The sequence below is a fragment of the Eleutherodactylus coqui genome, unplaced genomic scaffold (genome assembly GCF_035609145.1).
Source record: "Eleutherodactylus coqui strain aEleCoq1 unplaced genomic scaffold, aEleCoq1.hap1 HAP1_SCAFFOLD_69, whole genome shotgun sequence".
NCBI classification, from domain to species: Eukaryota; Metazoa; Chordata; class Amphibia; order Anura; family Eleutherodactylidae; genus Eleutherodactylus; species Eleutherodactylus coqui.
Genome location: NW_027102161.1, coordinates 62,646 through 78,553, shown reverse-complemented (window position 1 = coordinate 78,553; position 15,908 = coordinate 62,646). Strand labels below are relative to the sequence as shown.

At 43.6% G+C, this 15,908-nt stretch overlaps 1 protein-coding gene across 1 annotated transcript in view; it reads left to right on the top strand.

Annotated features, from left to right (window-relative positions):
- The window catches only part of LOC136598676 (lysophosphatidylcholine acyltransferase 2-like), an 80,115-nt gene extending 68,464 nt beyond the window's left edge, over positions 1-11,651 (top strand). Inside the window, exons 5-6 of the mRNA XM_066588759.1 lie at positions 3,144-3,285; positions 10,420-11,651. Coding sequence (XP_066444856.1) covers positions 3,144-3,285; positions 10,420-10,622 — 345 coding nt within the window. The 3' untranslated portion in view covers positions 10,623-11,651. The remainder of the gene's footprint in view (positions 1-3,143; positions 3,286-10,419) is intronic.
- Positions 11,652-15,908: the final 4,257 nt, after the last annotated feature.

Genomic DNA, 15,908 nt, shown 5'->3' with positions numbered 1-15,908 from the left:
ATGCAGTTTACAGCCATTCTGACAACAGGGGACACAGCGCTGGCCGTCCACTATGAGACCACGTCTCTCGTCCTCACCTTGTTACTGGATTGGCAGCAGTCAGGACTTGGGAGGACAAGGAGAATCACACTGGACCTGGAGTAACTCAATCACAGCAAATGCCAGTGCCAGGTACTGCCTGCGGCCTCGCCTCCTGCAGATGCAGCCTCCCCTTTGTGTTGGGCCACATTAATAGCCATCCTGGGCCACAGATTCTACACCCCTGCCTTATAACCTAATGCTACTGATAAACACCAGACTTTATAGTAGTCATGCACTTACCTTGAAAGGTAGCAATGCCACCTGTTAGATTTGTTTGCATTTCTTTGCAAAATCATAAGGAACACAGATCTTAGAATGATTATCCAGGGTTAGAAAAGATGCTGTCTCTCCCCCTCCCCCCCAAAAAAAAACCCAGCCCATTTTTTGTCTATGACCTTCCACTATGACTGATACTGTAGATTAGGCCCATGAACTTGAATAGGAATGCACTGCAAAATAGACAAGAGTGGTGCTGATCTGAATTAAAATGGCCTTTTTGTCTAATCCTTGCTAGCCTTATGTCCTGTACACATTCTGCAATCTCAGGACTTGGATGTGACTGCAAGAGGCTGATCTATCATTTAATTTTGCATGCACCTTACACTCAGGAAGCAAACTGAGCATAAAATGCCCCTCAACACACCCCAAGATTCTTGCTGCCACCATTTCTGATGCCAGCACACATGACTCTCCAGCAGACAGAGGCTTAACACATCAAAGGCGATAGATTCAGAGCCACGAGGACTAAGCTTATTAAAGTTATCACATGGGCATGAGTGCAGTTATGTGCACATTTACGCCACATATTTGCAGAATTTATGCTGCATATTTGCATGCGCAAATGCATGTCCTACTGTACTTTTTGTGTGCGCAAATTGTGTGCATTTGCACAGCAAAACGAACATGCAACCATACTCCTAATTCATTGAAATGGGTAATTAAGTCTAATAGTTCTATATCTGCTATTTGCCTGTGCAAATCCACAGGAAGATAGAGCATGCAGCGTATTTTGTTTGAAAATTTGCGCGCAAGATTGCGCATGTGAACGAACCCATTGAAATCAAGGGGTTCTATTGATTGCATATTGCGCACAAAGAAAACATGGCAGGGCGGGTGAAGATTCTGGGTCTCTGGTCTTTGCACTCACCTGCCAGGTTGTTCTTCTCTCTCCCCCATCCCACAAGCAACTCTACTCTGCCTGGTGCCTGGCGTCTGGCTCCTCCCACATTCCCGGGGATTGTGATGCCTTGCAAAACTGCTAGAATTTAGCTTTGCAAAAACTGATGCACTCTGCAAAACTTGCTGAAGATCTATCTGCTTGGTAACCAAAATCACCTCTTATCTGTACTATTTAACCCTTATATTTAAGCATAGCCTCAGCTTATGCAAGGTTCTGCAAGTATAAGTACAAACGATATTCTGCAATGCATACCGTACTACAAACAATATATATTATTATGCATGTAAAAAAAATGCCTTAGTCCCCCTGCACATGGGCAGAAATTCCACGGCGGGATTTCCGGCAGAATTTCCGCCCGTGGAAGCTGCCATAGGATTGCGTTAGAAAACACGCAGAAAACAAATCAAAATGTATTAGAAAAATTGCATAAAATATAGCAATTGGGCCATATCTGTCTGTTTTAATAGCCTTACAAATGGCGAAATTGCAGAAAAAAGTATCATTAATGGACCTGTTAACACTTATAGAACAAAACTGGTAGTTCTTAGATAAATGACATTCTGTAAAACATTTGTAAGTCATATGAGTATTACTGCTGTGCTTACATAAGACATACGGGGGGGTGGACAAAAATATGGAAACACCGTACAAAATGCATGTTTAGGATTATAATCCATATTTCAATAAGACATATAGAGACCAATTTTAAGTGGAGGTAATAGGACATATATGCTGCTGGGCAAAAGTGAACATCTGCCTGAGCAACAAGGTTCCTTTAATCAGGAGTTTGAGCCACTCAGCTTCTGTTACCAGCTGGCTCCCAAAACCACCCAGAGCAGGGCAAGAGGTAAAGTAAACACAAATTTAGTGGAAAGCTCTCCACTAAGCAGGGGCCGATAGGGCAGCTCAGTGCTAATGATTAAAATCCTATGCATTTCGTTCAGTGTTTCCATATTTTTGTCCACCCTTGTACATGTGGTTGATCAGACGTTCGCTCAAACCCTGGATCCAGTTTATTTGTGTAAAGCACTTGCTATAGGCTTGTAGATGATGAGTCCTGCAGTTGTTTTTTTCTCTTAGGCCGAGGCGAATCCACTTGCGGACGGTAATCCCGGGATTAGCCAGCCATGTGGACAAGATTTTTCAGAAATCTTGTCCACATGGGAAGGCAAATTCATTGCAGCAAAGGTGGCAGAAGCAAGTGCTGTGGCGCAGATTCACTGGCCACAGCATGTCCATTCTTTTATTTTTTTCATTGCGGCCGCGCTCTCCTCTAAGTGCCGCGGGTTTTGAAGTAGCGCTTTGCAGGCGGAAATCTCGCGGTTTTTCGCTGTGGCCAAACTGCGATATTTCCGCCAGGAATACGCCGTGTGGGAACCCAGCCTTAGGGCTCATGCCCACGGCCGTGACTGACTCCGCCAGCGGAATATCACAGCGCAGTCCGCCACGCCCCCTGCACCCCACCACAAAACCTCCATACTTACCGCTCCGGATCCTCTGTACACGTCCCGCATGGAGGGCCAGCAGGCATTCACAGTACAGTGCATGACGTGCCGGCAGTGTCAGATGACGTGGCCAGCGGTGGGCGGGGCCATGTATTTACAGTGGGCAGGGCCACGTATTTACAGTGGGCAAGGCCACGTTGTCTACAATGGAAGCTGGCCACACATATTCCTGTGGCATTTAAAACTCCGCTGCATGAACATTAAGCTATTAGGTTCAATAGAACCTTATAGCTGCAGGGCAACGTCGCGGAGTTCCGTGGGCATTAGCCCTTATTACTTTTCTCTGTCTCTGTACAGGTATAATAATCACATACAGCTGAGTCTGAAGTAATTACAACATATATCACATGCCATTATAATGTTTTGCTTTACCCTAGTTATTTGATATTGATGGCGATGGCAGCATCACAGAAAATGAATTCAGTTCCCTGTTAAGATCTTCACTTGGCGTTCCAGACCTTGATGTTTCCAAACTTTTCCAGGATATGGATGCTGATGAGTCAGGAAAACTCTGTTATGGTAAGAAAGACCAGAACTAATACATTATCATCACAAAATGACACATTCAAAGGGGATCTGTCATTAATAAGGAGGAATCCCTCCTACTGGCCATGTCTGTGAAGAATGGAAGACCGGACAGTAGTATAAGCATGTGAGGGGAGTTGTCCCACTGTGCAGAAGTCTTGAGAGATGAAGCACATTTTGCAGCAAACTATAACAATGTTTACTTTAAGTTGTACACAATAAACATACAGACCCTTTAAGGGTTGGTCCAGTGGTAGGCTTCTGATGGTCTGTCCTCAAGATGGTTATCAATAGTAGACTGGAATGGGCCTGCTGCATGGGATTCTCACCAATATGCTGTTCTCTGGGCTGGTGAGTTTGTACACTGAGCTGATATTACCAGGAAGCAGACTGCTTCGTTCCCTGGCTACTGCAGTGGAAAAGGGGCTGTCTGCTTCCTGCAAAAATTGGCTCAGTGCATGAGAGCAGTGGACCAGAGAACAGATGATGAGAGGTAGTCCCAGGTGGCAGACACCCACGGATCTGCTATTGATGGCGTTTCCTGAGGATAGACCTTCAATAGCTTACAATTGGACACCCCCTTTAAGTAGCATATGTTTTCAAATGTTGTAATACAGTTTTAAATCCTTTGTCAATATAATTCGGAACACTCAACTACACAGGCTTAGAAATCTTTTTAATGCTGTATTTGCTAGCCAGTCTTTGTGGAATCAACCCCTTAGTGACCAAGCCTGTTTTCGCCTTAATGACCAGGCCAAATTTTGCAAATCTGACACGTGTCAATTTAGCATGGAAAAACACCAGAAAGGTTTTGCATATCCAAGCGATTCTGACATTGTTTTTTCGCCACATGTTGTACTTCATTTAGGTGGAGAAAAAGACCGATAGAATTTGTGTTTATTTATTAAAAGCGCGAAAATTGGGAAAAAATTTTAAAAATAGTCATTTTTTCACATTTCCAACTGCAATATCTCAAATATGTGTAAACATAATATAGAAATTTTTGCTAAGATATATATTTCCATCCGTTTACTTTATTTTGGGCGCACATTGGAAAAACTTTCGGTTTTTTTTTAACCATTTAGGAGACGTACAAATTTAATATTACTTTTCAGCATTTTGAGGAACAGTTTGTTTTTCTACACCAAGCCAAGATTGGAAAGGCTCATAGAAGTCAAAATGATAGATACCCCCACAAATGACCCCATTTTTAAAACTACACCCCTTAACGTATTCACTAAGGGGTGTTATGAGTGTTTAAACCAAACAGGTTTTTTTTAGGAGTCAATGCAATTTAGAAGAGAAAAACTAAAATTTCATATTTTTGCAAATATGTCATTTTAAAGGCAGGAATTATTTCTATAGTACACATGAAAATGAGGATTTGCACCCCAGAATGGATAAGCCTGTTTATCCCGTGCTCAGAAACATACCCATTGTGGCCCTAGTATTACGCCTGTATGCACAATGGGGCCCAAAATGAAAGGAGCAACCGGTGGCTTTCAAAACAGAAATTTTGCTTGAAGGAGATTTAGGCCCTATTGCACACTTGTAGAGCCATTGAGTGACCAAAACGATGGAGAACGCCCACAAGTGACCCCATTTTGAAAAGTAGACCCCTTAACGAATTTATCTAGGGGTACGATGACAAACGCAATCCTATGCAGACGGCCGCAGTTTGGCCGCGCGGCAAACAAACCGCGGCATGCTTTATTTCTGTGCGGGGCTCGTAGAGCAGAAACGTCACTGTCCGGCCACCGGCTCTGGTCTGCGCATGCACCGGCTGCCCAGCAAGCCGGCACATCAAACAGCTGGAGCCGCGGGCGCAGGTGAGTACGCGCCGCTCTCTGCAGGCGCTTGGGTCGGATCCCGCGGCGAGAAACCTCGCAGCCGGATCCGACCCACCCATCTGCAGGCGGCCTAACACAGTCAAGTTACTGGTCTACTTGCAGTCTTTATGATGCTAGTCTATCTCTCATGGACTGCTCAAACCAACAAGTCCCAGTTCAGAGCTACGGTACCATGGTCCAAACTGTCTATGCATTCTCTTCCTCAGGACAAGAGGTTCTAGTAAATTTTCTCACTCACATTGTTTACCAGTATTAGTGTAGTATGTCTTCATCAGAAGTGTGGGCGTGACCGGGCTGAGCTGCAGGTAACGGCTAGGTCACGCCCACAGCTCCCGATTGGCTGTGGCACACATACACCTTCAACCTGGGGTTAACAATGGGAGTCACTGCTCTAATGCACCCTGCAGCTGATGCAGCAGGAGGCTAGCTATCACTGACAGCTGGCTCCCGCTGCCAGAGCTCGTCACTGTGGGGGCTGATAGCAGAACAGGACGCCTGTATCTGGAATCCTCTTGCCATAACAACCCATCGGCAGTACACGATTTTTATCTCGGGGGTCCGATGACAAAAACAGAGGGAGCTGCCTCCCTCTAAGAAAACCCTTAAAGGGGTTGTCCCGCGCCGAAACGTTTTTTTTTTTTTCCCAATAGCCCCCCCCCGTTCGGCGCGAGACAAACCCGATGCAGGGGTTAAAAAAGAAAACCGGAGAGTGCTTACCTGAATCCCCGCGCTCCGGTGACTTCTTACTTACCTGGTGAAGATGGCCGCCGGGATCTTCACCCTCGGTGGACCGCAGGGCTTCTGTGCGGTCCATTGCCGATTCCAGCCTCCTGATTGGCTGGAATCGGCACGTGACAGGGCGGAGCTACAAGGAGCCGCTCTCCGGCACGAGCGGCCCCATTCAGAAAAGAAGAAGACCGGACTGCGCAAGCGCGTCTAATCCGGCGATTAGACGCTGAAAATTAGACGGCACCATGGAGACGAGGACGCTAGCAACGGAACAGGTAAGTGAATAACTTCTGATAACTTCTGTATGGCTTATAATTAATGCACAATGTACATTACAAAGTGCATTAATATGGCCATACAGAAGTGTATACCCCCACTTTGTTTCGCGGGACAACCCCTTTAACAGCGTCTCTATGATGCACCGAGCTTTTGGCAGCTCGGTGAAGGTGTGTATGCCACAGCTAATTGGGAGCTGTGGGCGTGACCTGGGCATTACCTGTAGCTCAGCCTTGTCATGCCCACACTTCCGGTGTAGACATACTACACTAATACCCTGTTTACCTTCACCCAGCCTCTTCCCCACAGCAGGCGTCACAGAACTTCACTTGTGACTAATGACTATAGGTTGCATCAACTTCTGTTTGAACCTCACAATTCTCTTGCGCACTTCATCAGCACAGAAAACGCAACCCTCAGCTGTGCACCACACCCTGCCTATCATACCCCAACAGGCACCTTCCCACAGAATCAGACTTGATCCACTATTCATCCATCCAACACACATACTCTGCGCAGCACGATACCCGGGGAGAAACACCAAAAAAATGACTGGGATACAAACTAATCCTATGACGTCCATGGAGGCTATGACAGAGACTATCACACTTTCTAACTGCATGGTCACAAACAATACTCATCATCAGTCAGGCAGTAATCATCAGCCGAACTCTCATGTCAGCAATTACATCAAACAGTTGTATAATACACAATTACAATATCCAATATACCTCTGTAGTTATGTAATAAACAACACAGTATTTGCTATGATAAACCTGAGTATTTCCTTTACTAAACACTAACATCTGTGTAATAAACCATATTTTTCCCATTAAATATAACATTAGTATCACTTTTCTTCATATACATTAGTGTTTGCATTAGTTTCTTCACTTTTAGCATTAACATCACTCCTCTAACTATGCTCCATTCAACAACATCATTTCTACAAAAGCATTCTATCTAGAGATGAGCGAGCATACTCGATAAGGCAAACTACTCGAGCGAGTAGTGCCTTATGCGAGTACCTGCCCGCTCTTCTCTAAAGATTCGGCTGCCGGCGCGGGTGACAGGTGAGTTACGGCGGTGAGCAGGGGGGAGGGGGGGGGGAGGGGGAGAGAGATCTCTCCCCTCTTCCTCCCCGCTCTTCCCCGCAGCTCCCCGCCGGCACCCAAATCTTTAGAGACGAGCGGGCAGGTACTCGAATAAGGCCCTACTCACTCGAGTAGTTTGCCTTATCGAGTATGCTCGCTCATCTCTAATTCTATCACCAATGACATTTGACTATCCAGTCTGCGTTACCTTTTCACATCCCACTTACATACAAAGCATTAGAGGTCATACAGATCATACACATTTTCCAAATGTGTATAAAAGAAGAGGAATATATGGCAAGGACAATACATATATTTTCATTAATCAAATGCCTCCCTCTGCAAAACCATTCCCCACACAATTCTCTCCCCAGAGGATATAACCCAGCCTAACACATGTGATTATTATATACTTACTAATGGAGGAGTTCAGTGTCTTGTAATTTCATGTCCCTCTCTACTTAGTATGCCAGTTCTTTACTTTTATAGACCTTCAAATGTATCTATGAAAAACATTTTATTTGGAGTGTTAAATGGTGAGAGCTTTAAAATCCCTTATTTTGGAGGTGTGGTAGACATGGGAAGTATTCAAATGGATGCCCATATATTGCAAGATTGCCCCATTTGTCTGGCTTTAAAGAGGACCTGTCAAGAGGCCCGACATACCCGTTTTGGTAAATAATTGTATTCCCCATTATTGTCGCGACCTTGGAGCAGCTTTACTTATAGCTCTTTGTTGTACTATTCCTTTATTGTTCCTTCCACTTCTATGGTATGAATAGCTTGACCACTTGGTGTTACTAGTTGGGGGTCGTGTCCCTAGACATTCTCACACTATCCAATCAGTGCTTGACAGAGTCAGGTTGTGTAGAGCAATGGTCCCCAACTCCAGTCCTCAGGGACCACAAACAGGTCATGTTTTCAGGATATCCTATAGAAAGAACACCTGTGCCAATGTCTGAGGCACCAACAATAATTACATCACCTGTGCATCACTGAGGAAATCCTGAAAATATGACCTGTTAGCGGTCCCTGAGGACTGGAGTTGGGGAACCCTGGTGTAGAGACACACCCGTTTCACAAGAGGAATAACAGAGGAACAGCACAACACAATGTTATAAGAAACTATGTTCTAAGATGTTTCATGAAGAATAAAAGTATTAACTAAAATGGACAAGTCAGGAGAGCTAACAGGCCCCCATTAACCCCTTAGTGACCACTCATATGTGTTTTTACATCCTGGGTTTCCGGGCTTTAATCCCCAGGGCTGTAAAAACATGCTTGCCCTGGATATTAAGGCCCCGGGGTCTGTGTGGGTGACAGCTCCCTGCTAAAGGTTGCCGGAGGTTGCTGATAGCCTGTAGTTGTGATGGGTCACACGATTGTGATTATGCAATAATGGCGATCGCATAAAAGTAAAAGAAAAGTTGGAGAAGGTTAAAGTTTCATGTCCCCACACGGATTGGATCCATAGGAAGAGCTGAGAGTCCTTCCAGGACCTGACACAGTCTTCTGCACATGTGCGTCGGTTTTCAAAATGGGGTAATTTGTGGGGTTTCTCCATCATTTTGGCCACTCTAGGGCTCTACAAATGGGCAATGGGGCCTTAAACACTTTCAAGCAAAATTTCTGTTCTGAAAGCCACCAGCTGTTTCTTTCGTTTTGGGCCCCATTGTGCATACATATATAAGATTAGGGCCACAATGGGTATGTTTTTGAACACAGGACAAACAGGGGTATCCATTTTGGGGTACAAATCCTCATTTTCATGTGCACTATAGAAAAAAAAACTGTCTTTAAAATGACATATTTTCAAAAATATAAAATTGTTGTTTTTTTCTCCTCTAAATTGCATTGACTCCTGAAAAGAAACTGTGGGGTCAAAATACTCAAAACACCCTTTGGTGAATATATGGGGTCAAGTGTGAGGGTATCTGTCATTCGGACACCTATGAGCCTTTGCAATCTTGGCTTGGTGTAGGAAAACAAAATGATTCTCAAAATGTTAATGTTAAATTTTGTATGTCTCCTAAATGGTTAAAAAAAACAAAGGTTTTTCCAATGTGCTTCCAGAATAAAGTAAACAGATGAAAATATATATCTTAGCAAAAAAGTGTACAGTATGTTTGCACATATTTGACATATTGCATTTGAAAATGTTAAACTGACAATTTTCTCAAAATCTTCCCAATTGTGGTGCTTTTAATAAATATACACAAATTCTATTGGTCTGTTTTTACCTAAATGAAGTACAATATGTTTCTAAAAAACAATGTCAGAATTACTTGGATATGCAAAACCTTTTCGGAGTTTTTCTATGTTAAAGTGACACGTCAGATTTCCAACATTTGGCCTGATCATTAAGGCACAAACGGGCTTTAACACTAAGGGGTTGAACTATCAGCCAGTTTTCTAAACCAGACAACCCCCTTATACACTGTATGCCTTCAACCAAACCAAGTCTTTTAAATTTACTGCTGTCATAAATTAATGTCAGATTAATGGTGTTGTCCAACTGGAAACTATTGATGGCCTATCTTTATCCAATAGCAGATTGGTGGGGTTCCGCTGCATTGTATTCCACCAATCACTCTTTGCGGGGCTGCTTTGTTCAAGTACTGAGCTGATTTCTAAAATAAGCAGATAGCTTCAGTTTCACTGTAGTGGACCAGCTTGGTATTACAGAAAATGTTTCTAATTACTTTAATGGGAACCTTGGCTGCAATACCAAGCCTCACCACTACAGTGGGAAAGGAGCTGTCTGATTGCTGCAGAATTCTGCTCATTGCATTAGTGCACTGGCTTGGCAAACAGCTGATGGACAAGGATCCTGGGCGGCAGACACCCATTAATCTACTATTGATGGCCTATCGTAAGGATAGGCCAACAATAGTTTACAACTGGACAACTTCATTAACTATATATGCACCAACCTACAAATCTAGAAATACTAGAAGTACAGTAGGCAAAATATGTAACTTTATTATAAAAAATAAAGGTAGTACAGGTATGCTGAAAAGCAGTAGCCACGGGTAAAAATCAGTGTATTTTTTAGCTCTGTCTTCTATGGAATACCATGTTTGTCTGCCTCATGTACATGAGATGCTGCAATAATATGTTTATGGTTGTGCACCAAAATTCTTCATGGCTTATTTTAATTCTATTTCTATTTCTTGTAGAGGAGTTTAAAAACTTTTTCCTGAGTCATCCAGAATATTCAAAATTGTTTACAACCTACCTTGACCACCAGAAATATTACTTGCATGTACTGCAGCAAGAGGAAGAGGAAGACAAGAATTTAGAACCCTTCATAGCCGGAAACCAGGGCACCAACAGCAGCATAGAGGAAGCTACTAGTTCATCAGACAAAAAAGTAGACTGAATGAGACTAAAAAGAATAAGGATTTTTAAATAAAGTTGTGCTTTATATCTGTGTTAGGACGCAGGGGGCTTTTCCCCACTTTTTGCCTGTGTGATACATTACTCATTGAAGATGATTATCATAGTTCGCTGGTTTATATTTAGTTTCTCCTTTTTTCAAATTTAGGGAACCATGTCCACAATTAAAACCATAAGTTTTATGCAGAGCCCAATGCATGGGGCCTGTATGGTAGTGCATGAAGGGCAGGTAGGTCCTTAGTATGGAGTCGCCCCACCTCTGAGCACTGTCATTCAGTCTCAATCAGACTCCCTATGTAAGGAGAAATAAGCTAAGGCAAAGCTATAGTAGAAAATCTCTGCACAAAAATCCATGTAATTTGGTTTGATTGTTCCTGCAGTATGTGCATGGGGCTTTTAGAAACCAAATTCACCTGCGGAATACATTTTTACTGCAGAAAATGTTCTGCAACAGATCTACCTCAAGTGAGCATACATTTAGGAGCCGATTTTTCTTTTTGAGGAAGGGAGGGGCAAAATAAGAAGTCACCAGCAAAACACACCAAAACAGGGCTAGGTGAGCAAGACCTTAATTGGCTGTCTCATTACGAGTACCCCTTTCGTTACGCCCTTTTTACTCTTTCTAGGCATATGGTTTTCTCTACTGGAGTTGTTCCAGATTATTCAAGTATTATATGGATGGCTCTGCATTTTAACGGCTTTAATTGAAAATATACAACAAGCCATAGTTCCTGGGGCTGGCCTCAGTCTAAATTCTTTTTTTAAGTGTTCTAATACACCTGAAACTAAAAGCAAAGGAACTTTGCATAAATTTAAAGGGGTCTTCCAGGAAGAATACTACTGATGATCGGTGATGATCGGTCATCAATAGTTGATCAGCTGGGGTCCGTAGCTTGGGGCCCCGACCGATCTGCTAAGTGGGCACATGCTGCAAATACAGAGATCGGAGCGGAAGTCTCTGAGCCGACCTCTGTGTAGTGGCTGGCACTTGTAACTGCAGTCACAGCTCACATTGATTTCAATGAGAGCCATGCCTGCAGTTACGAGCGCCGGCCACTAGACTGAGGTTGGTGCGGAGACTTCCACTCTGACCTCTGTGTATTTGCGACGCTGACAGCATGCGCCCGCTCAGCTGAACGGTCGGGGTCCCAAGCGGCAGACCCCAGCAGATCAACTATTGATGACCTATTAAAAGGACAGGTCAGCAGTAGTATTCTCCCTGGAAAACTCATTTAAACATTTCCTACCATTTTGTTTCTGCAGCTCCTATATAGTTCTATGTGTCTCTATGGTAACAGACTACAGATATGCTCTGTGTAGTCTGATCCAGTTGTCATACATTTTTTCTGTCCCTTTTGTCATGATTATCTACTGAATGTACTTTACCAAGATTTAGCGGACATATATAAGGATGTATGGCATCAACAGAAACATCAGACAACGTAGGTTGTATTTGTTGTTTGTTACAAAGGGGAAGCATAGGTCTACATAGGAGCTGTAGAAAAACATTGTTTGCCAAGGTGGACATAGCCTTTTAGCACAACATAACCTTATGTCTGAACCCTACCAAATATTTCTCATTGTACTGTGAGGTTGACCCTAGTGAAATACATCATGTTTTTTTAAAATAAAAAGTGATTAAAAGATGTAAGTAAAGTGAATATTTCTGCATATTTTGTAAATTTACTGTGTAAAAGTATGATTCTCCTTTAACGTTATTATTAGAGATGAGCGAGTATACTCGTTTCGAGTAATTACTCGATCGAGCACCGCGATTTTCGAGTACTTCCGTACTCGGGTGAAAAGATTCGGGGGGCGCCGGGGAGCGGGGGGAGGCATGGCGGCGCGGGGGTTAGTAGCGGGGAACAGGGGGGTGCCCTTCCTCTCCCCCTCACTCCCCGCTGCAACCCCCCAGTCACCCACGGCGCCCCCCGAATCTTTTCGCCCGAGTACGTAAGTACTCGAAAATCGCGGTGCTCGGGCGAAAAAGGGGCGTGGCCGAGTATGCTCGCTCATCTCTAGTTATTATTCATGGTGCCATGGTCCAAACGAAAGTTCACAAATTCCATACCAAGTTTTCAGCTCACAGTATCCGAATAGAGCGCTGGATCTGGAACCTATACATTTCTTCATACCATGGTCCAAAGCCTCCCATAGCAGCCATCAATATAAAAAACAATCACAGTTCTTTCAAATGGAGAATATTTACATGCAATATCTATCTACACCAGCGATCTAATTGACTGACAACTGCCGCCCCAGCCTCATATATTTCACATCTGCTTTAGGGCTTTAGTTATAATTTCATTCCTCTACTCCATTTTTTTTGGAGCATAGAAGCGGAATTAAAACAGAAACTGATTCATTTTTTTCCACCATTTTAATAGGGCTTTTAAAAATGGAAAGAAAACTGAAAGCTTTTGTTTGCTTCCATTACATTAGGGCTCTGTTTTTTAAACAGAGCAGATAACGCTGCTCTATTTGTTGCATTTAAAAAAGGAACAGACGCAAATAGCAGCTATTTTTTGCTTTCAGTTTTTAAAAACCCCATTAATATCAATAGTTGAAAAAACAGATCAGTTCATTTCCGTTTTAATTCCATTTCTCTGCTCCAAAGACTGAGAAGAGAAACCAAATTATAACTGAAAACCTAAGGCCCAGCTCACACAACCATTCAGATTCTGCATGCTGTGAGCCCGGCCATTGACCCTGCGTACGGAACTAACCTGTACTGCATATGGCCTCCTAGGCTTGGAGGCGGTCATGCGTAGTACAGGGGGGGGGGGGGGGGGGGGGTTGTTTGTATTTCTTGGGCAATCGCTTAGTGGATTAATTGCATGGGCTGCGGGTCGAACACCTCCATTGACTTTAATAGAGGCTGTCTGTGCAGAGAGCATGCTGCGATTTTTCTTCTGCTTGCAGAATACACAATACGTATGCATGAGTGTGAGGGAAAAGAAAATCGGAACCACATGGCTTTCAATGCCTGTGTTTTGCTGCGGGAATCCACGCAAGCGACAATCGCGGAATCCGCATTTCAAATTTGGCTGTGTTAGGCAGGCGCACATAAAAATGCCAACGGCCATGTGAATAAGCCCTTTAATAAACAAACCAAGGGGGCAGTTTTTTAATTGGCTCAAAAAAAATTTTTTATTGTCCCTATGTGCATCCTCTAGTTATGATATCAACTAAACACCTAGTAAGTAATATTACTGTTATATAGTATATAGTTTGTAAGACTGAAAAGAGACATAAACCGACCATAATATACTATAGTGCTGATCCAAACTAAAGCAAAGACCCCCATGAGTCAAAAGCTATTTTTCATCTTGCCCCATGGAAACTGTTGCAGACTTTGCTGTTCAGTGAGGTTGTCAAGGGTTAATCGCTTCATTGACCTCTTGCGCACCAATGGTATTCAAAAATTGAGAGCCGCCTTGAAGTACAGTAATGAGGAAAAAGAAAAGTTTAAAACATGGTGCGTTAGGGCTTAAACAGGTGACAGTGATTTTGTCCAGCGTTGTGGTGTGAAAATCACACATGCAAAACGGAACGAAACGAAGTCATTGATTTCAATGGCTTAGTTCTCACAGCCGTGTTTCTCGAGTGCAGGAACTGCGTGTGAGAAAAGACTTTTATTTTATGCCTAAACATGTCTGTCACTGACTCCCAAAAGGGGTATACTGTACATTGCTAAAGTTGTAGGTAGCTGTGAAAAAAGGTTGCAAAGTAAGAAATACTTATGCTAGAAATTAATTGATTTGGCACGAGCATTTCTAAATTTGATACTTTCCCAGAAGAAAAAGTGTACAAAGTGTGTTATTTTTTTTCTAGAATGTTTGCAGAAGACAGCAATGGATGCTCCAAAACAGCTCAGGAGGGTTTTAGCTACATAGATTTCAGGGCACTATAGAATTCCCAGCCCTGTACTACAGTGAATCTCACTGAAGCCTGCACCATCACTCACCATATGCCAGCCCTGACTGACCTTCGTAACCTGCCTCTTCTTTACTTTCAAGGCAGGTTTCAAATCAGTGGACTGGTGCGGGAGAGCCCAGTGTGACGCGGCATGTCTACTCCTTACATTGTCTTAGCTGTTAGGGCGACTTGGTTCTCTAGGCCGCCATTCTGTAGGACCCAGGGTGCATTCAGGGAGAGCTGCCTGTGATTGGCTGAGCACATCAGCCAAGCATATTCAGCTCTTTCAGCAGGCGGCGATTTAAAATCCCCGACTGCTGATAGATCAGCACCACAGTGCAGGGGACAGGAGGAGAGGCAAGGTGAGTATCTATTTTTTTGTTTTTTAAACCACTTTCACTTGATTTTCAGGAAAGGGCTTATATTTAAAGCCCTTCCCTGAAATCAATTGCTGGCAGCAGAATCCTCTACCGCAGCGGACATGTGTGACAGCTGCGGTAGAGAATTGAAGAATTCCTCTGCTGCATCTGCCACAGATGTGGCAGATGTAGCAGCAGGGAATTCTTTTAACTAGTGGGGATGAAGAAAACATCTGTCGCATGTGGCAGATGTATTCTTCATCCGTGCAAGGGACACAGCAGCGGCGGACAGGTAACTAATATTTTTTTTTTACACTAAAATTTTTCTTTTTCAGGGAAGAGCTTATATGGAAAGCTCATCCCTGAAAAACAGTTCAGTGGTGCCAGCAGACCGTTGTCTCCAATGGAACCACCGGGAGCAGCACCGGCTCCATTGAAGAGAATGGCTGCATTTTTTTTATTTTTACACTAAAATTTTTCTTTTTCAGGGAAGAGCTTATATGTAAAGCTCTTCCCTGAAAAAGAATGCAGGGAATCGGTAGGTCATTGTTTTCAATGGAGCTGCCGGCAGCAGCCGCGGCTCCATTGAAGACAATGCGTGCATTCAAAGTACGGACATGTGCAAAGTACGGACATGTGCAAACACCATAGGGAATGCATTGTTCCAAATAGAAGTGTGTTTTTGTGCATGCAAAATGTGCGCACAAAAACACGCTCGTGTGAACGCCCCCCTAGGGTGGGTTCACACGAGCGTGTTTTTGTGCGCACTTAGGTGCGTACATACGGGCACACCTAGGTACGAGCAAAAACATGCATAAACACAGCTGCGTGCTTGTTGCCAATGGAGCCGCGGCTGCTGCCGGTGGCTCCATTGAAAACAATGCTCTGCCGGCCCTCTGCATTCTTTTTCAGGGAAGGGTTTTACATATAAGCTCTTCCCTGAAAAAGAAACATTTTAGTGCAAAAAAAAACAAACTTACCTCTGCACCACT